The 20,943-nt window shown below is 38.1% G+C and overlaps 1 protein-coding gene across 3 annotated transcripts in view; it reads left to right on the top strand.

Moving 5' to 3' along the window:
* Window positions 1–20,943, top strand: part of vps50 (VPS50 EARP/GARPII complex subunit) — a 189,661-nt gene that overhangs the window by 74,094 nt on the left and 94,624 nt on the right. For all 3 annotated transcript variants that reach the window (XM_046834965.1, XM_046834968.1, XM_046834967.1), the window contains exon 13: window positions 2,073–2,208. In XM_046834965.1, coding sequence (XP_046690921.1) covers window positions 2,073–2,208 — 136 coding nt within the window. The remainder of the gene's footprint in view (window positions 1–2,072; window positions 2,209–20,943) is intronic.

The following is a 20,943-nucleotide window of genomic DNA, read 5'->3' as shown; positions in this document are numbered from 1 at the left end:
AACGCAGTCACTATGTACAGGTCAGACTTGATCCGATTTATTTCATCCACTCAGACTTTGGGTGTGTAGTCGTAGATCACATTCATCTTAAATTGAATGATGGTTTCATCGGGGTTTTTTTTTTCCAGATTGAATAAGATTACTTTGATAGTACATCAAAAAAGAACAAACAGATAAAGTGCTCAATTAATCTCATGGACCGTTTTTATAGTTGCTGGCATCAGCAGTGTGTTTTAGCTGGCGATCCGATCGAAAATGTTCCTGCGCTACATTTTGTGCACTTCCTCACAGTTTTATCAATAAAACAGATTGGAAGCAAGACACTGGGATTTGTCACTAGGGTCTAAATTATTGCAGAATATGAGCAGATCAGGTCGAATCTGCAAGGCAAAAAAAAGAGCCGTCTTCTCATCCGTGTGATTCATTTTTAGCTTTGTGGATGTTAGTTTTTCCACAGCTGGAGGCCATATTGCTCTGTGCCATTTCTGTTCTTGAAAACCCAGCCTCAGACTGTAATTCAACCAAGCTTTTCCATATACACTGCCTTAATTGGAGGAAGAATAAAAAAAGACCTGGATGAAAGCCCTGCATGTAGCTGTCGGTTGGGCTGAGAAATGTGTGTATAGATGAGTCGGCCATGTTGTGGTTCGAGACATAACAAACTCCATGTCGGGCCGCCCAGACAGCAGATTGGACTTTCCGGGTGGGAGTACGGCAGCGTTTTTTTTTTCTGAAATCAAATGTTGCTGAAGGGAAAATAAACCGTCTAGGCAACATTTTAAATTGTGAGCCTATTAAGTACTAGTTTAAGATGATTTTATCCAAATCACAGAAACTTGTTGGCTGCTAAAATGTGAGGCACATTTCCATTCCATGTTTACTGAAGCTCTTTCTCTTATCTTATATTTTAATATGATGATGCATTTTTAAAAAAAAATGTATTACTCTCAGATTTAGCTAATGCTCAGACATCGTGCACATGCACTAAAAGAAATTTTCCGTCTGCCATAATAATTTAAGGTACATTTAGAACAGATGAAAATGTGCGATTAAATTACGATCACTCACAAGTTAAATCATGACAATCATGCGATTCATCTCAATTCAATATTGTAATCGATCAAAAGCCCTGTTTTATACATTTCATTGCTGCCACTTGATTGGCTGATTACCTACGGTAATTACCTAAATGTAAACAATTTCCTTTTAAAGTGAGTGTATATTGAGTGCTTTGTGTTCCACTTGTTCCAACACTGCTTGTTTTGTGTAATGTAATTTCCTATGATGTAAGTCCTAAATCCATTGAGTGTCCTAATATTTAGATGTACACATATCAACACATCATTTGGTCGCATGAGCAACAGTAAATCTTTGACTAGACTATAATACGGACTAGTCTGCTTGTACACTCAGCTACTTAGAAAAGATTTAGCAGGTGAAGATAAGTTCAATCTGTATGATCTTTTATTTATTATAGTACTGGAGTCATTATGTCCATTCCGTGAAAAAAATGTTGTGTTTTTTTTTTTTTTTTTGTTTTTTGTTTTCCAGCAAGCATTTCCTTGTTAACAATGTATGGACCTCTTCACCAGTCATTTCCTACATGACATTTTTCAATAGAGAATGCAAGGAGCTGTGAAATGAGCTTGCAGAGAGAACAGTGCACATTTATTTGAAAACCTCCCAGCTCCAGAAGTGTAAAAAAAACAAGCCTAAAAAAACTAACAATTCCCAAATGAGCATGTGTCCTTTGACCTTTAAGCAAGGTTCTGTAGATGATTCGAGCAAGCATCCGGAAAATAATGACCTCCGTTGCAGTTGTACGTCTTCTAACACGAAGGTAGGAGTTTATTAGGTACACTTGAGTGTATACGGGACAGGAAAAAGGGAAAAAGTTGACTGCTTGATAGTTATATATGTAATAAAATGGCAAGAAGGGCTGCTGCATGTTTTCTGGCCTTTTGTTATCCGTGTGTCTGTCAGTGAGTTGGCATTAGGGAAATTCCCCCGAAGAGTTGAAGTGGCTGGCAGCTGTTTGAATCTGCTTGATGCTCTGCTTTTTCTCTCACCAGCACATCACTCCAGACAGCTACATCCCCTGCCTGACTGACCTGTGCAAAGCATTGTGGGAGGTGATGCTCAGTTACTACCGAACCATGCAATGGCACGAGGAGCATGACAAAGAAGAGGTGAAGGATGTTGACACAGGTAACTTATTCATACCTTATTTTGCCTCCCTCTTGTGCAAGTTTTCTAAGCACTTTTTTCTTTTGTGAGTGCATGGATTTTCCTTAATTTGTACCAAATCCTGATTCTCGTAATATGACATGCAGACAAATGAGCTGTATTTACTGGAAGAAAGAAATTTCTTTAAATAAATAAAAATGGGAGCTGTCAATCCTAATGGGGTTTGCAGTTCTATTTAGTGAAAACACATGGGATTTTTGACTGAAAACCCTAAGCATTTATTTTTTTTTGTGCATTTCAATTTTTGGCTTTTAAATATTCGACTAAATTTCCAACTTCACATTTATGGCATTTGGCAGACGCCCTTATCCAGAGCGACTTACATTTATTTCATTCATACAATAAAAACAATTGTGCATTATTGTGCAGAGCTTCCAAAGTTCCTGTCACTTCTGGAATAAGTCCTGGAAGTCTTCTTTTTAAAGCATGTCAAGCCCCTTCTGCTATTCAGGCTAATTCTTTGGGAAGAGGGCAAAGTCTGCAGGAGCCAAATCTGGCTAGTAGAGTTGGTTCAGAAACCAGAACATGCTGTTTTGAGGAAATGGTGCGTTACAAAACAAGTCTTGAAACTTTTTCATACCGCCGCAACATACAAAAGTGCTCTCTATTAATGGCTACATCAAAACTGGTTCACTAGGTTGCAAATTTATAATACCATCAGCCCAAGATTCTTTTGGGAGGAATTATAGCATACTTTTTTATTTAAAGCAGAAAGACAAAAAAAACAAACAGGGACCGGTCGTTTGAAGATAGCCAGTGTCTCAGGTCTTTGGACTTCTAGGGGAAGTTCATTCTACTAACTTGTGCTAGAACAGAAAAAAGTCCTGATGTTTACCTACCACATACCCTGAGAGATGGTGGGACCAGTCAAGCAGTGGTAGAAGATCTAAAGGAGTGCGGTACACAGGAATGATTATAAAAACCCTGTGTTCATAGTTTTCACTACTAGCATTAAAAGTTCATCTGAAGTTCTTTCTATGTGTGGACTTATTTCCTCTGAAGCAGGAGGTCAGGATAAAGAGATATAGTTTGTCTCCGCCCTATTTTTAATGATTCAGTAAGGTTAAGCATGCCTTGTATCCCTGGGTTAAGCCGCACCTGACAGAGCAGTTGTTGTAATGTTGCATTGGATTCACTTAATTTAAAGTAGGAACACTGAATATGTCGCTTGTTAGATTTATAACTCGCTGATTTCTTCAGCAAAGTAGTGTTTATAATGTTTGAAGAGGAGGGGTACAGCGGATCTGCTGAGAAGCTGAACTCTAGATGATGTCATACTTTACCGCTGCCTCAATAAAAGGTGGTTTTACAATTGTTTCATTAGATTTATTCCTTGTCTTTGCTTCTAAGTAATTTCGGAACTGTATTATTGTTAATCATTTTACAACTAAATCGTGTTTTCTTTAATGAAATGTACTATTTTGCCAAAAGCAAAATACGACGTTGCCATGTTTGCACGAATTTTAACCTCGAGCCTATTGCCGTGACGTTCCAACACGAGAGTTTAATAGCTGTTTAAGTGATTTTATCCTGGCCATGCCAACGGCAAAGCGGACTCTTGCACACATCTGGCGTGTTTCATTGAAATGCAGGCGTTTACAGCTCTTTAATTCTGTCAGCACAGCTGCCCTTGTTCTTCTCTTGTCCTTTTAAAAAGAAATAAAGCTGCAGGGCGATCTGTACCTCAGCTGCCGGCTACTTTATCGTTGATCCTAAATCAAAGTGATCAGAAGGCGATAGAGTTTCACCCACTACCCTTGCAGCTGATGGATTAATAGGTGTTAGCCTTTTTTTTTTTTTTTTTTTTACTGTAGAAGGTATTGCTTCTTTTATAAAGGAAGTTTAGGGTGACCAGGGTGACCAGAGTGAGGGAGCCCAGGTAGGTAATTGCTGGGGATGTTCATTGGCATGCTTGTGTACTATGTTTTGGAGCACCAACACCTTCTTCTGGCTTTGATGTTCGAGGTCATTGAACAGACCTGAAATAGATTGGTGTATGCAGTTGGTCAAGCCTGACATTGGGAATTCATTGAATCGAACTAAAGCACCCTTGTGAGCCACTCTAATGAATGGATAGCAGTATGCATTAATAAAGCACTATGTTTCTCTTGATCTGCCGTCTTGCACCTTTAATAGAGGACAAATGCTTTGCCTGAGAACATAACTGCAAATCAGTTTCTTTTCATTTATATTTTAAGCTGAGTTCCTCACTTGGTGCTTACTCAAAGCTATATGAACTCCTCTAAGAAGAAATTCAACTATCTGTAGTTACCTGGCAGACCAGAAGGATTAACAGCTGGATCATATGACTACTCCATATCGAGTCAGGTTTTCATTTGGTACATTTCACACTGGCTGTGGTGCAAACTGTGGTACTAATTATTGTAACTAACTCCAAGAAAATAGTAAATAAGGTAATTCTTTTGAGCTCCATTTTGTTTGGTCTCTTCCGCCCGCATATGGTATAGTCCTTTAACTCCGCCCCCATACGGTATAGTCCTTTAACTCCGCCCCCATACGGTATAGTCCTTTAACTCCGCCCCCACTAGTTAGTGTGACGCACACATGAAAAAGGAAAGTCATGTCGCTAAAATGCTCTGAAATCGTACAAAGTTCTCAAGAAAAGTAAGGGTTTGCTACAATTAGTGTTCACACCAATGTTCATAAATGACCATGTAAATATCTGGCAACCATCCAACCTGTAAGAAAAAAAAATCCACAGATAATTTACATTAAGACAAAGCAAAGAGAATATAAAGATGTTTACCAGAATTATATATTCAGTTCAGTTTTATTGCACAGAATGAACAGCTCATAGCCAAAACCTTTGAAAATATCATGAAAATATGCTAAAGGAAATAAATATATGTTCATTAATATTATAGTTATGTAATACATGAATTGTAAATTCTAATTGTTATTAATATATATATATAATATATATAAAGTGCACGCTGCACAAAGAGCGCTATGTTACAATGAGAATTTACAATTCATGTTTCAGATCAGAAGTGGGCCGAGCTCATACGGCTTATAGAGGTTGTTGCCTACCTTACACAAGCAATTTTCTTTTATTGGGTATAAGCTATTTTACATAGATTTCTGCTGTATCAATATCTCCAATATTCAACAGATTATTGAAAACATTTGTTAACAAATGTATATAAGCAAGTCGAAGTTGTGAGAGAAAGAATCAGCCAGAACCATTTAAGGGTTCTGCAAGTAGACAAAAACAAATCAAGCCCTCTTCCTTAGTTTCCCTTCGATTTTCTTTAACAAGCATCTGCGGAGAAAAGGGAATATTACTTTTTTTTTTTTCATTGGTTCGGTTCTGGAGTATTAGAAGAAAATAAAAATAGCGGGCCTTTTTCATTTTAGAAGGACAATATAAAAAAGGAACATTTTAGATTTATCTTTTTTTTTTGTGTAATACTCCAGAACCAAAACAGAAGAATTACGACTTTTTGTTTAACCAGGGGATCCAGACTACTGTAGCAGGAAAATCAAGCAGGTTTGTCACAATGGAACCTCGCCTTAATATGATGTTAGAATGTTAGAGTACTTGGTGTGTAAATATGTGGAAACAGTGGGGGTTTTCAGCAAAAAAAAAAAAGTATGTTGTGCTGAACGCTGCATTATAGGCCGTATAAGCCCCGCCCACTTCTGATCTAAAACTACTCTTATGTATTGCTTTTGCAGTTCTTCAATAAGACATAAATAATCAAGCATTTTTCTGTTTTAGTTTTGCTCAGACTTTCTTTTTTGCGCATCGACGAAGAAGCTAGAAAATGCAAATTTAATGACCTGAAGGTACATGGACCCCACTGTAACTTTACAATCAATGCTGTTTACTAAACCTGGCAGTGTTTTTTATGTTATAGCTGATCAGTTTAGATCAATTGCTGAATCCTGCTTCTTTCTGAATCCTGCTTCAGTAAAACTCCTTCACACTCATTAGCGCAAAACCCATTGACTCAAAACTCTGACAAGCTGTGATTCTGAGTGTCCCCTCGTACCTCAATACCATGGCAACCTCATCACGGATATTAGTGACTTGATTTCACAGTACTTTTTGCAATGTGTACATTTTTAACAGTCTGTCAGTTCTGTGTCATCGAATTTGCCCCTAGTAATATTCAGTCCTTTGGCATTCTTTACTCAGGCTTTGCCCCCACAAACATGTTTGTAACGTCTAAAGTCCGTCTTAAGTTCTCTGCATGTTTGCATTATGTACCAGCAGAATTACAGTACATTTCTTACTGTGTATATAAGTTAGGAATTGCAGGGGCACACGATTCTGTTTGAAAGCATCAGAAGGTTTGTCAATTATTTCTTGAATATGGCGCTGAGGCGCAGGTCCATGTAAACAGCAAATAGAATGCTTATTTTTGTACTAATGTCAATGTGTTAACCACTCTATATGAGCAAGTAATGGATGTGAGGGAAAGATCAGCCAGAACCATGAGGTGCTTTCAATCTGAATATATTTTGGAGTTCAGATTTATCATTGCAGCCTGCTTGTGACTTTGTTTGAACTGTTATTAATTTACTGAACTGTGCTTCTTCGATACGACTGAAGAAATACTTGGTGGACCCAATTTTCAGAGCTAATATGTTTACAAGAATGTACTTTATTTATCTATGGTTACGCAATATTACCTTCAAAATTGTTCCCTTGCACAGCGATACAGCGTTCCCAGCATTTCTGACATCTCTGGAACAGGTCCTGGAAGTCTTCATTTCGAAGCGTGTCAAACACCTTCTGCGATTCCTGCTGGATATCCGCAGTGGTGTCAAAACCCTTGAGCCGGATCTTCATCTCGGAGGACGAAGTCCGCAGGAGGCAAATCTGGCGAGCTGGGTGGGTGCGGAAGTGAGATCGTGTATCAGGAGCTGAGAGCTTGATGCCGGGTTCCGCACGTGGTCAGATTTACAGACACGTTATCAGTGTAGCACCGATTGCACAGCTCCCGATGTGCACAGGACAATGTCTTTTGGCACACTGACTTGAGAAGGTCGGTGTTCCCTGTGACTGTGAGACCACCTCGTACGTGCAGAATAAACTCTTTACACTGTGAAATTTTGACATTGTCCTCTATAGATGTCAGGACACTTTCAAGACAGTCGGCCATTTTTAAGATGTTAGACATCACACCCCATAAAAAAAATCAATGGACATCGATGCTTACTGAATTCCCGTACAGGAAATTACATCGTTTTTTTTTTTAAACTTTATGGTTTAAAATGTAAGTGGAATGTGTCAAGTCACTGTGGGACTTAAATTTCCACCCGAAAAACAAGGCTCTCAAACATGGTCGCCCTAGAATTGAACTCCAAGAACAGATACACACTTTCTCGCTCTGGCTTTCTCCCAATTATTGATTGAGCAGAGAAGACCATGCTGGCCCTGATGGCCATCCACGTTTACTTGGCTTTACTGAGCTTATTTCTAAACAGGTGCATGACTAAGTACAAAATACACAAAGTGCAAAATTCAACACGAGTGCCGAGAGAAAAGTTTGTGTCCCGGTTGATTGATTACATGTGAGGTGAGGGGAAAAAAAACGTAATTATGTAAATGTAGTTTTTGGCCAGACTATTGATTTAAGGATGACAGGAAATGATGGTGTCTCTTCCTAATGAATGTTTTTTTTTTTTTTTTTACTCCAAATCTAGCAGGAAGGTAAAACTATTTTATGCTCCATCTCTTTGTGCTCATTCCTAACACCTCGTTCATTGTCAAAGAAAACACCGCAGCAGATGTTCCTCCAGTACGTCTTGGTTCTTTTGTAATCTGCCGACAGTGAAGCGTGAAGGGTGTGGATGTACAGTGCCGAGCTGTCAGGCCGCGGCTTATCCGTTATAAGCTTGGGATTCTTGCTTGTCTCATGATTTAGATCTTCTGGCTCGGATAGTCGAGCAGAGCAGCAATAAGGTTTCGGAGGTAGTTTTCAGGCTGCACTTTTATCAAATTCAACCTTCTCGAAAGTTTTGTTCTTAAGTAAGAAAATTGCAGCAAGCTTTATTGTTTTCTCATAAAAAAAGTACATTTCCGACTATAGAGTTTCCTTTATCTTCTCCTGACCTTAAGTATACAACCAAAGGAATCCTGACTAAGATATGGGTTGCAAATTCTTTTGTTTACAACCATACTAAAGGATTCAATGCATATTTAAATACATGTTCTCACATGTCTGAATTGAGTCCATTTCGAGTAAAGTGTATTATTTTTATTTTTTCGAGTAAAATTGTTATTTTAATGAATTAAAGTTGGTACAGTACATAGTGACATGGGAAAAAAAATAATTAATATAAAACCGGGTTTGGGTATTAATCTATTAATAAGGTTTAAATCAGAACTTTTAATTAGGTTTAAAATTATTTCAATATTTAGACATACGAAAGTCCTAAGGGGCCATGAATTATAATAATATTTGCTTTCTTGTTTTCCCGTGATCTGGACCGAATTTCCTTGTCATAACAAAAGTGCTTTTCTCGTGAACTTGTCATAACTATAGTTGTCTTCTCGTTATCACGTGATCTCGATATAATAAATATTGTTTTCTCGCGATCAGTAATTCATTTTTTCTGTGTTCGGCATAAGAGCAGGTTCTAGAGGCAGCGTCATCGCAGAATCATAGATGATCGCCTTACTTTGATCAGGGACTCGCTCGAACTAAAATAGCTCTGTGTGTGTTAGCGTTTGACAGGTTACAAGGCGCGAAAACGACTACCGTTATGTCGTGACAACGAGAAAACAACTTTTGTTTTGGCGAGAAAATGACGTCGTGATCACGAGAAAACAGCGGAAAAATATATATATAAAGCATTGGCTTGTTTGTCGAAAAAAGTGTTTTGTGAGGAAAAAAATTATACATTTATCCAGAGCTAAACATTTTTCCACATAGTGATAAATTCAACTGCTCATGCTTAATTGTTTTTCCCCACACAATATTTCATGGTGAAGAAAATTCTAATAAAAGCATACACTGAAATAAAAAAAAATTAATAAAACAATATCCGAACTACACTATAAGGACAAAAGTATTGGGACACCTGACTAGACACCTGTCTAGAATGTGGTAGCATAACATTTGCCCGAACCTGTTCCAGAATGATGATACCCCTGTGCACAAAGCCCAGCACAAAGCCCAACTCCATAAGGATATGATCTGCTCTAGAGATCTAGAGATCTGACCTCAACCCTATTGAACACCTTGGGGATGAATTGGAACACTGACTGCACCCCAGGCCTCCTCACTATTAATATCTGTCAGTTGTCCACAACCTTTTGTCCGTATATTCCTGTGACTTTAGACAATATAATTTTGTCCAAACATTGAAGCATGCTTTTTTTTGTGAAGTGATCCATATTTTATAGTTTAGTGTCCTGTATTTGGCAAGCGCTTGGTTTTCGGTTTTGTCTGGACACAAAATCCAGGATACACAGTATATGAGCTTGGGTTATTTCGATATTGTTGGTTTTATACTAAATAAAATGTGACCTTATCATTCGAGACACTTACGCATATGATTAAAGATTTAGACAGCACTATAAGGACAGTCTTCAGGTGATATTCGCATTACTTACATTAACGCGTCCCTTCCGTATACTCGGCGAAAGGGTCATTGTGTACTAATTCTTGTCTACACTAATGATGGCAACTTCATTAGCACTCTAAATGGAAAAAGCATTATTCAAAAAGTCATTCCGTTTGTCTTCTGAGGCCTTGCAGAGAGGAATAACGATGCTGAAACGCCACCCTGAATATTAAATACCTCCAATGGCAATTCTAAATGTGTGCAGAAAAAGAAAAATGTCCTGCAAAGAGAGACAAAAGACTTGACATAAAATGTATTGCACTAATGCAGATCTCACCTCAGACAGCTGGGATTTGACATCCAAGTTTTTTTTTTTTTTTAGAAAACCTGCTTAGCATTTTCACTATTGTTATAAGAAATACAAATGAAATATATTGTTAATTGTAGCTTGAGGTCGTTTTTCTTTATTGTAGCTTAGTCTTTAAAAGTCACCAATTCCAATATGACTTGAGGCAAAGTGGTGACGTATTTGATTCGTGTTAGTAAAAAACTCCAAAACAGTTGATTTGTGAGGTTTAATTGCATTAAATACAATTTAAATTGTACACCTCAACACTGCATTAATACTGCAAGATCAACACAACAGCCTCTTCAACATGCCAGAATGAAACAAAGATCAAACAAAAGAAAAAGACAAAGTAGTAAAACAATCTTTCATTAGGGATCTTTAGTTAACCAATAAAATGACAGTATTGTGTCATGCGGTAGAAGAACTATTAGTATTCAAGGGACAAATTGGATAAAAGTAAATCATTTTTTTATATATTAAAACCAAATGTTCAGAGCTGAATGTGATTTGATGCAGCTCTCAGTCTCAGAGAGGGACAATATTTTTATTCAACTTCAACAAAAGCTGGTTTTCAAAGCGCATGGAATTTATCCAAGATCTTTTTGGACTGAAAATGAGGCTAAAAAGTCACGCAGTTGCGGGTAGAGGAGTGTTAATCTTCAACAGATGTGCAAAATGTAATTGGTGACGCTCATTTTGTATTTCAAATATTCAAATATTGAATCGTAAATTTTGAGTAGAGAGTAAAAGTTGCTTATATGTTTGATAATGAGTAAAAATACGAAGTTAAGTCAAGACTTAAGTACTGTAACTGGTCAGAAGTACATCAGCAGTGGATGACAAAAGTATTGGGACACCTGACTTTCCACGCTGCATGTGGTTTTTCCCCAAACTGTTATCGCAAAGCTGAAAGCACACCAATTGTTTAGGACGTCTTTGTATGCAGTAGCATGATATTTTCCCTTCAGACCCAAAACCTGTTCCAGCACGCCCCTGTTCCCCAAGCAAACCCCATGTAGATCTGCTGTGCATGGGTTGAAGTGAACTGCTATAGAGCACTGACCTCAACCCTATTGAACAACTTTGGGATGATTTGGAGAACTGACTGCATACCCGACCTTCACACCTCACCTACATCAGTATCTGACTTTATTAACCTGAATGAGCACACATCTTTACAAACACACTACAAAAACTGGAGGAACATCTTCCCAGAAGAGTGGCGGGATTATAAATGGATTATAAAAGCAAATTGGGATTAAGTGTGCGAATGCGATGCTTAAAAAGCACATGACAAGGTGTCCACAAACTTTTGGCAATATAGTGTATTTTTGATGACTATAGGAACACTTCTTTATGGAAGACTCACTACGTAGTTTTTAATAGAGCTTTTGAAAACTTTCTGCTGATTCATTCAAGATATTATTATTTAAAAAATTATTAATAGAAAAATTTTCTGGGTTTCTGGTCGACTAACAGGAAAACTGTTCAAGCAACCAAGATCAGGAATGCAGAAGAGGGTAGATAGCGCTTTCCTTCAAGTAGGTTACTCTGCCTTGTGGCACAACATAAGTGTTGGTTTAAAATGACGCACTTCAACGGCTTGGGGTGTATCTGTGGAAGCGATTTGGATGGGATTTGGACGGTGATTTGGAGAGAAAAATGGGGGGATATTAGGAAAAAACGGGTGCCTGCATGTTAATCATTTCCAGAAGGATCCTCGCTGTCTATCAAAGCTTGTACGTAGGTAGTAAACATCAAGAGCAATAGGTGAAAGGACCAGTATGTGCATTGTTTACTAGATTTTCTGGAGACTTCTAATGGTTTCTGGGTAGATGTTGTTGGTGTTTTAGGGGTTTAAAGGAAATTAGTTTTTAAATAAAACTATATTTGTGAAAGAATCCTGGCAATGCTGGTTGAACTTGTGATCCAAAGTTTTAATGAAAATGTATGTAAATTCTGTAAGGTTCTTTTGGGAAGAAAAAAAAATCCCACATTTTGGAACAACTTCTAGATACAATTAAAAAAAACACTGAGCAGTGGTTCTCTTTTGAAAAACTTGTGAACGCAGTCGAACTTTCTTGTAACTGCGATCCCAAGTTGATTTTCGAAAGAAATATCTAATCAGCTGTTTGATTAGGTTGGCAATAAGCATCTGTCACACACCAATCACTCAAACATCAGTCCAATCACATGCTCCTTCGTTGACGTTGTTTATGTTGCCAGATTGCTCCTGATGGATAATCTTTCTATTTGACATCCAGCCACTTATTTATTTATAGATTTATTATGAAAGAACTCATAGAAAGTAATAGAACCGTGGTCATTTATTTTGATAAAAAAAACACATATGCCCTCCACCTTAGTTTTCCCATGGCAGGGAAAAACCCTTGTAATTCAGTTAAAAAATAATTTTATTTTAACAATAGACATGGTCCAAGAGCAGCTTTAGAGAATTCAAATAGATTACGAATATAACTTTTAGAATTTATATTTAAAAACCAGATCATGAATGTATTTCATTTACAGTATGTATGAGGTGAAGGAAGACATGCATGTAGTTGGTTTGAAAGAGGCAGATGTAGAGGACAGAGTGGTATGGAGAACGATGATCCGCTGTGGCGACCCCTAATTGGAGCAGCCGGAAGAAGATAATTTCTGTATTCCTTATAAGTCGATCACTAATGAGTGAGCCAGTGGCGATTGTGGGAAGGAAAAACTCCCTGAGATGGTATGAGGAAGAAACCTTGAGAGAAACCAGACTCAAAAGGGAACCCGTCCTTATACGGGGGCACCGAATGTCCATTTAGTATAGTTTTATCATTGTTGAGGTTATCAACTAATTATATATACTATAACGACATGGTAACGCTTTACAGTAAGATTTCATTTATAACATTAACTGAGGTTAGTAAATGCTTTAGACACATTGTTAATTTCAACATTTATTAATACATTTTAAAAATAAGTTACTTTTTATCTGGTAACTTTAGTGCACTGTGAACTAACATGAACAAGGTACAGCACGCAGACTCGCACATCTAAAACAAAAGCACATGGCATCAGTGATTCGCCTCTAGAAGCCGCTCTCATACAGCATAATGACAGCGAACTTTCTCAACTGCTCCTGCCCAGGTGCAACCCGGAAAAACTATCAGTATAGATTTTTGCAGATCGTTCTAGCAATCAACTGTCGGTGAATATAATTGGCAGAACCGATGTGTATTACTACAGCAAGATCAATTGACAGTGGATTGTGGGTTAATTTTTTATAAAAAAACAAAGAAAAGTGTGCTTTTACAGGTCTTACTATTGCCTGGCATCCAGATAACATGTATAACCTTACACACGACACAATGATTGTATTTAGTATATTCCATAACCCCACCTCCTGGAATGGTTTCCTGGCGGTGTCAATGCCTCCAGTTTAGCCTTTCTGCTTATTCACGTACACAGATCTTTGAAAATATAAAATCCAAGGACATTTTCATTGTTATTTTTCATTCAAATCTTTCCATTTTTTTGTAGCGAGGTTACTTTTTATCTTTTCTACACTCCTATACCCCATCGTAGACTGACCTTATCAAGCATGATTGGTCTTTATTTACAGTGAAATTATTTTCAAAGCGAATATACCCAAGCTCACTGATAACTGATGGTATCTGAATAAAAAAATAACTGTACCAGAGGCTCTTTTCAGTTGTTTATTTTTTTCTTTTCTTTTTTCCATTGATACTGTAAAGTGAAAAGTTGAAGTGAAGATGGTAATGATTTTCTATGACAAACTGTAAATCGTTTTTTTTATGTAAATATATGAATATAAATAGTCATGTTGCTAAACAAAGCACTTTAGAGCTATTGATGATGAACTATTTTCTGAATTGTCTATCATAGGATTCATGGGGTGTTACAGTACCTGAAGTATCATAGCATTACATTTTTATTTATTTTCTATTTATCTAATTTTTGGGCTCTTTTTTTTTGCACTTGTGGGGGGGGAAAAGGCAGCCGCTTGGGTATGTGTGTGAAACTTTGAATAATGTACCAATCCCATTTCAAATTGACAATTACACTTCTCGTTGCCTGCCAGTGCCTGCTGCATTTATCTCTGCCCTTGTTTAGTCTACTTTCCTTGCCTATTCTAATTTGGCAGTGCTGTCAACAGGTAAATTGGCTCTGCTGGCCTGTGACTGACTTCGGCGTCTAATTTAGCGTAGCGCATAATCGGCAACAATGCAACGTTCCGGAGTTAGGTGGAAAAAAATCCCTATCTGATTAAAAGTGATATCTCATAAAAAATGCTCGGGATTAGATGCTGGGCTCGTTTTCAGCAGGATTACTCCCCGGGAGTAAAGATTGATGCCGTTTCTTGGAATGCTCAGTGCTGCTTTTTTTATGGAAAGCTCAGCAGGTTGTCTTTGTTCTTCAAGGAACTGGAGAAAAGGGAGGGAAGTGAAGAGATGACGAGGGTCTAGCCATGAGTTGCTGTAAATTTTGTTTTCAAAGCAACGCTTTTACGGCGTGTTATAAGATCATAGTGTTGGACAACTTGTTTTTAAATTTCACTTCCTGTTTTTTCTTCCCCCCTGCGACAGAGGGAGACATTTCAGATTAACCAGTGTCCTGCAGCAATGTTTTGATCTAATTAATGTAGCTCCAGACTTGCACTGTTGCATCCATGCTAATTAGGAATGCTGGGTTTCTGTCTCTAATATTTTCTCAGGAAAATATGGTTTTATTTCATCCTTTCTTCTTTTTTTTTGTGCTACAAAGGACCATGTGTAAGACGTCAGGAGGCAATTAAGTAAATTGATGAATTGCTGTCTGTCTCAATCAGAGAAGTAAAAGTGAGCTGGAAGTACTATATTTTTTAAAGGTATTTTAAGAATCCACTGGCCATTTATAACGGTCATATAAGTGGCCCTTCTGTGGGTTTTTTCTTTTAAGATTTTTATGCTTTGCGCCCTCATAAATGTATTCTTCTGAAGCTTGTTTTGTGGAGACTTTCATGGTTCATCACTAAAAAAAAAAACAGTATAAACCCGTAAAAGTTTCGAAACTGTGAAAGCTGATAATGAGTCATTGCAATAGTAGGTAACAGTCTTATTCACTCATAGGGGATTGGATCTTTTACCCTCACCACCTCAATCATAGCACTGACCTCACACCTGGCCTTTTCTCTCGGGAGTTTAGAATAATGAGTTTGATTTCATAAATGAAAGGGGGAAAAAAATGGCCGTTCATTAGCTTTTAACAGATTCCAGCAGAAGCAGAATTAGCCGAAGAAGTAGAATAAAAGTCTCGAGCGAATGGTGCAGCTTTAGTTGAACATTTTGTGTTGTAAATGTTTGGAGCTTAGAAGCTTGCAGAAATTGAATGTGAAACAATTCACGTGAAACAATTCACGCACTCATGTTTAGAGACCAGTTTTTTAACACACCAACAGATGGCAGCACAAAGCTGCACGCACAGCCACATGGAGCACCGACCTTCATAAGTCATTGTGCCAAAAAAAAACTGACGCTATTCACACCAGGAAACGTTCCTGAAGTGCCAAAAAAGCACGAGGACTATTTTGAAGATGAAAGTGTGCAAACTTAGATAAACAAAGTACTTTCTTGTCTGGAAACTTTTTGATACCACCTCATACATTATATAATACTATTATATTCTCTAAAAATTATTATAACATTATGCTTCGCATTTTTTATTACCTGGCGGAAAACCTGCTTTCCATAAGTTGAATACTTGCCCTTCGGTGGTACTGCATTACATAAATTGTCATTTTATCACATCGCAGATCAAAAATGGATCTTTTTGCATACACTTGTGTTTTAAGCTTTTTGGGTACATATACTCTAAATCGCAAACTTATTAAGACACCCATGCAAAACAGACACGATTGGTTTTATAGCTCATGCGAGAAACGGATGACATCAGTGAGAAATCAGCTGTCATCTTTTTTTCTTTTTTTATGTATTTATTTATTTATTTTTTTCAATGAGAAGCAATATTAGTCTCGTTATAGCCGAGTGAGAGCAGACAGACAGCTTTTTCTTTTTCTCATGCTCATTTAGATAGATCTTTATCTAGTTTCTATTAAAATCCTCCAGGAAGCTTGTGGATGAGCTCATGGCTGTTTTACTCATGACTGTTCTTACATTGTCGTCTCGGTGTGTGTGAACCCGAACCCGGTCTCCTCTTCGAGTCAGTGTATTTGAGGTGTCTCAGCAGTTACACTCGGGTGTGGTCCAAAAAGACTAGACTATGATGGAGATCGAGTTGGTTTTCTCTGTCATGCTTCCATTGCAAAGGTAAATGAAGGGAATGCAGGAAGCAAAGACGTCATCTGATTTGTGGTGAGATTTATTTTCCTTAAATGTGAGCTCTAAAGTAAGCCGAAAGACATATGAGATGGGGTCAAAAAGTTTTGAGACGAGCTCTGTTTACAAGAAACTTATTATTTACGTTCACACAATATCACCTTTAAAATAGTCACCTTGCACAGTAATACAGTGCTCCCAGCCTTCCTGCCACTTCTGGGATGTTTCCTAGAAGTCTTCTTTGACGAAGCGTTTCAGTCACCTTCCGTGATGCGATTAAAACTTTTGATGAAAACGGCAACCTTTGACCAGGATCTTCATCTTTGGGAAGAGGGTGAAGTCTGCAGGGGCCATATCTGGTGAGTAGGGTGGGTACGGAAGTGAGATCTTGTGGCTTGTTCTCTGAGGATCATCATGCACCAGTTGCCGTATTTTACATTTTTGGGGGGGTCGAGCTCATCTAAAGTCTTCCTGATCTCTCATCGTCTTTCTGATGTTCTTCAAACGTATGCCATGTCTAACATCTCTGTGGCAGATTTGCCCAGTTTCACACATCGTCATGCTGGAAAAGGTTTGGGTCTCGTTGTTCAAGTGAAATATCTAAAACTCCAATTCAGGAAGCTGTGCAAAATGTACATAAAAACAATAATTTGATGGCTGCAATATGCCTCCAAAAAGTTGGAACAGGGCCATGTTTACCACTGCGTAGCATCACGTCTTCTGTCTGTATACATCTGGGAACTGAGGAGACCAGATGCTGAAGTTTTGGGAGAGGAATGTTGTTTTATATGTGTCTGATACAGGATTCTAGCTGCTCAACAGTTCTGGGTGTTCTTTGTTGTGTTTTTTGTTTGTTTAAAAGGTTTAGACTGCATGCAGACCAGTTCAATACCCAGACTCTTCTACTATACAGTGTAATAGATGCATTAGGCAGTTAGCATTGTCTTGCTCAAATATGCAATATGTATGTAAAAATGCATTTTCTGGATGGAAGCATTTGTTGCTCTAAAACCTGTAAATACCATTAAGCGTTGATGGAGACTTTCCACATGTGCAAACTGCCTATTTCACAGACACTAATGCACTCATATACCCTATTAATCTAATTAGTTGACAAAATGTTTCTCTAACTGTTTTTAATAATTTTTATTTTATCTTTAATAATGCTATTTTTTATTGCTGCCCATCCCAATAATTTTTTTGTTTTACTTTTTGCATCCAATAAAATTCTATATGACCTTTTTTTGCACCTTAAAATGATATATATCCCCAGTCTAAACATTTGATATGTTTTCCATGTTCTATTGTGACCAAAATAATTATTTCTAAGATTTTGCAAGGAAAAAACTGAATTGCAGGCCTTCAGAAGTTCCTAAATTTGCTGTTCTAGGTCTTAAATCATTTTAAACAGGTCCTAATTTTCCAGTGTCCATGCTCCCGCAGCACTTAAGAATGTTTTTGTTTGTTTCCTTGGTGTTGTAGTTTGTTCTTTCTACAGTCCAAATATAATTCGCTGTATTACGACTACAAATGAGACCAGCATGCAACAGCTAATCAGCTTTCTGTTATTGGAGTGAATCTCTCAGATTGTACCACAGACGTAAAACGGATTTTATTTTTACAGGCCAGTTGCAACAACGTATTTGTGTTGTGATGTAATATACGTCTTAAGTTTCACCGGTAATGGTTTTAAAAAAAAAGTCTAAATTTGTGTGAAACCTGCAGAAACCCTGTTTACAGAGATCTTTTCCTCCAAAGTGGAACTTTTATATAATATGTTTGTTGGTTTAGGACCAGAAATAGAGTGGCTGAAGAGAATATATTGTTATACATCAGCAGCTGGAGCTACTCCTTTTAAAACTCCAATTGACCCCCTTTTGCTTCTACAGCGTTTTTGCAGTGAGCCAAGATTAGAAAGCGCCACTCCGTGTGTTTTTAAATCTATTTGGTGTCACTCGGTTCTTATGCAAATAAATCACGTGCGTTTGTGCTTCACCGGTATGGTACGAGGTCTCTGAACACGAGCACGGTCAGCCTGCCTCTAAGATGTTTTTTTCATCTGAACAAACTGAAATGGGTTAGTTCATGCAGTTTGTTTTAAACACAGCAGTGTAATCCCTGGACCGTGCTGGAGGGGGGGTTGTTAATGTTCTACCAAATTTTGTTCTGTGTGTGGTTTGGACATGTACTCTACCTCTGTGAGTCACTGATGAAATTGCCTGTGAGTGATGGAGAGTTTATAAAACATGCGTGCCGTGTCCAAGAAATAAACGTCAGCAAGGGCTTGGAGCTCTGTCCACCTGGCGTCAGCACCGGAGCATCGTGGGAATTTGATGTTTTGATGTTCGAGCGTGCATACAGACCCGGCTTGTGTTTAATGCGGGACTGGGGACAAACTCGAGACACGGCATAACCAGAAAACAGTCCAATTTGTGGAAAAGGTTGAGAAATCTGGTCCCGGTTGCAAATACCGATTTTCCTCTAGTGTGCTTTTTTACTTTAGAGAAGTGCAGTCATTTCCCCCTGTATGCCATGGAAATGTCATGCAGCTTTTCTTTCAGGAATCATTTTTGATTTGAGATTTTAGTTCCAAAAGAGAATTCTGATTTTTACTCACACACTCACTCACTCACTCATTCAAGCAATCATTCACTCATTTACTCAGTCACTCACTCACTCACTCACTCACTCACTCACTCACTCACTCACTCACTCATTCTCTCAATCATTCAGTCACTCACTCAATCATTCAGTCAGTCACTCACTCACTCAATCATTAACTCACTCACTTACTCATTCAAGCAATCATTCACTCACTCACTCATTCTCTCAATCATTAACTCACTCACTCACTCATTCAAGCAATTGTTCACTCACTCACTCACTCACTCACTCATTCTCTGTCATTCACTCACTCACTCATTCAGTCACTCACTCACTCCTTACTCACTCAATCATTCATTCACTTACTCACTCAATCATTCACTCACTCAATCACTCACTCAATCACTCACTCACTCACTCAGTCATTTAGACACTCAATCATTCACTCACTTACTTACTCACTCACTCACTTACTCAATTAACTCACTCACTCACTCAATCATTACCTCACTCACTCACTTACTCACTCACTCACTCACTCACTCACTCACTCATTCTTTCAATCATTCAGTCACTTACTCACTCACTCACTCATTAACTCAATCATTAACTCGCTCACTCACTCACTCACTCACTCACTCATTTACTCATTCTTTCAATCATTCAGTCACTTACTCACTCACTCACTCATTAACTCACTCACTCACTCACTCACTCACTCACTCAATCACTCACTCAATCATTAACTCACTCACCTACTCACTCATTGTCATTTACTCACTCACTCACTCCTCACTCACTCACTCACTTACTCACCCAGTCATTCACTCAATCATTCACTCACTCACTCCCTCACTTAGTCATTCACTCACTCAATCATTCATTCACTCACTCACTCACTCAATCATTCACTCACTCAATCACTCACTCACTCACTCATTTAGTCACTCAATCACTCACTTAATCACTCACTCACTTACTCACTCACTCATCTACTCAATCATTCATTTAGTCACTCACTTACTCAATCATTCACTCAATCATTCACATTTTACTCACACACTTCATCCTTTACTCAGTTATGCAATCACCTTATCCCTTACAAACTCACTCACTCACTCCTAATGTTTTTTATCATATTGTATATTATTGAATACTTTAGAAATGCATAGACACTTTAGACATAATTGTAAAAACATAACGTCTTTTAGTCCAATTGGAAAGAAAACTTTCATTTTCTCCCTGAATAATAAGGCCACATTTGTCTTCACGTTGTTCTGTTATAATGTCCTGGCCTGCACTGGGACGTCTCGTATCGCTAGTCAGCAAGCACAAAGTGTCTACAAGACATTTACTTTTACTGCCACCATTACATGCTCTTTAATATAGTCATAAAACTTTATTTCTTTTCTAAGGCACACTTTTCACATAGAAGGGGCCGTTCTGGGGTACTTAAGGAATGAAAGGTTTTCAGAAGTGTGTTACACCAACCGTTCCCTTTCCTTTCTACTGGAGGCTACATAAAGCAGTTTATTTTATTGCTAAACAGCATAAGATCAGACTGCTGTAATAAAGCTTCACATCTCTGTGCAGTGGACATGAATATAGAGTGCTAACACGAAAATGTTTTGTCGCAGGAGCATGCCACATTTCCTGAAGCTGAGTGGCAGCTGTGATCCGGTGCTGGTCGAGTCACAGAATAGCGTTGTTGCGCTCTCGTGTTATTAGCAAATAGCCAGTGATTTTTTACTATTAGGGTTATTACAGACCTGCAGGAGAGTAACAGTGTACATTGCATGCTGTTGTGTGTGTGTGTGTGTGTGTGTGTGTGTGTGTGTGTGTGTGTGTGTGTGTGTGTGTGTGTGTGTGTGTGTGTGT

This window comes from Silurus meridionalis, chromosome 22, assembly GCF_014805685.1.
Source record: "Silurus meridionalis isolate SWU-2019-XX chromosome 22, ASM1480568v1, whole genome shotgun sequence".
In the NCBI taxonomy this organism is placed as follows: Eukaryota; Metazoa; Chordata; class Actinopteri; order Siluriformes; family Siluridae; genus Silurus; species Silurus meridionalis.
The sequence above is the reverse complement of the archived record's forward strand: the minus strand, read 5'-3'. Positions and strand labels throughout refer to the sequence as shown.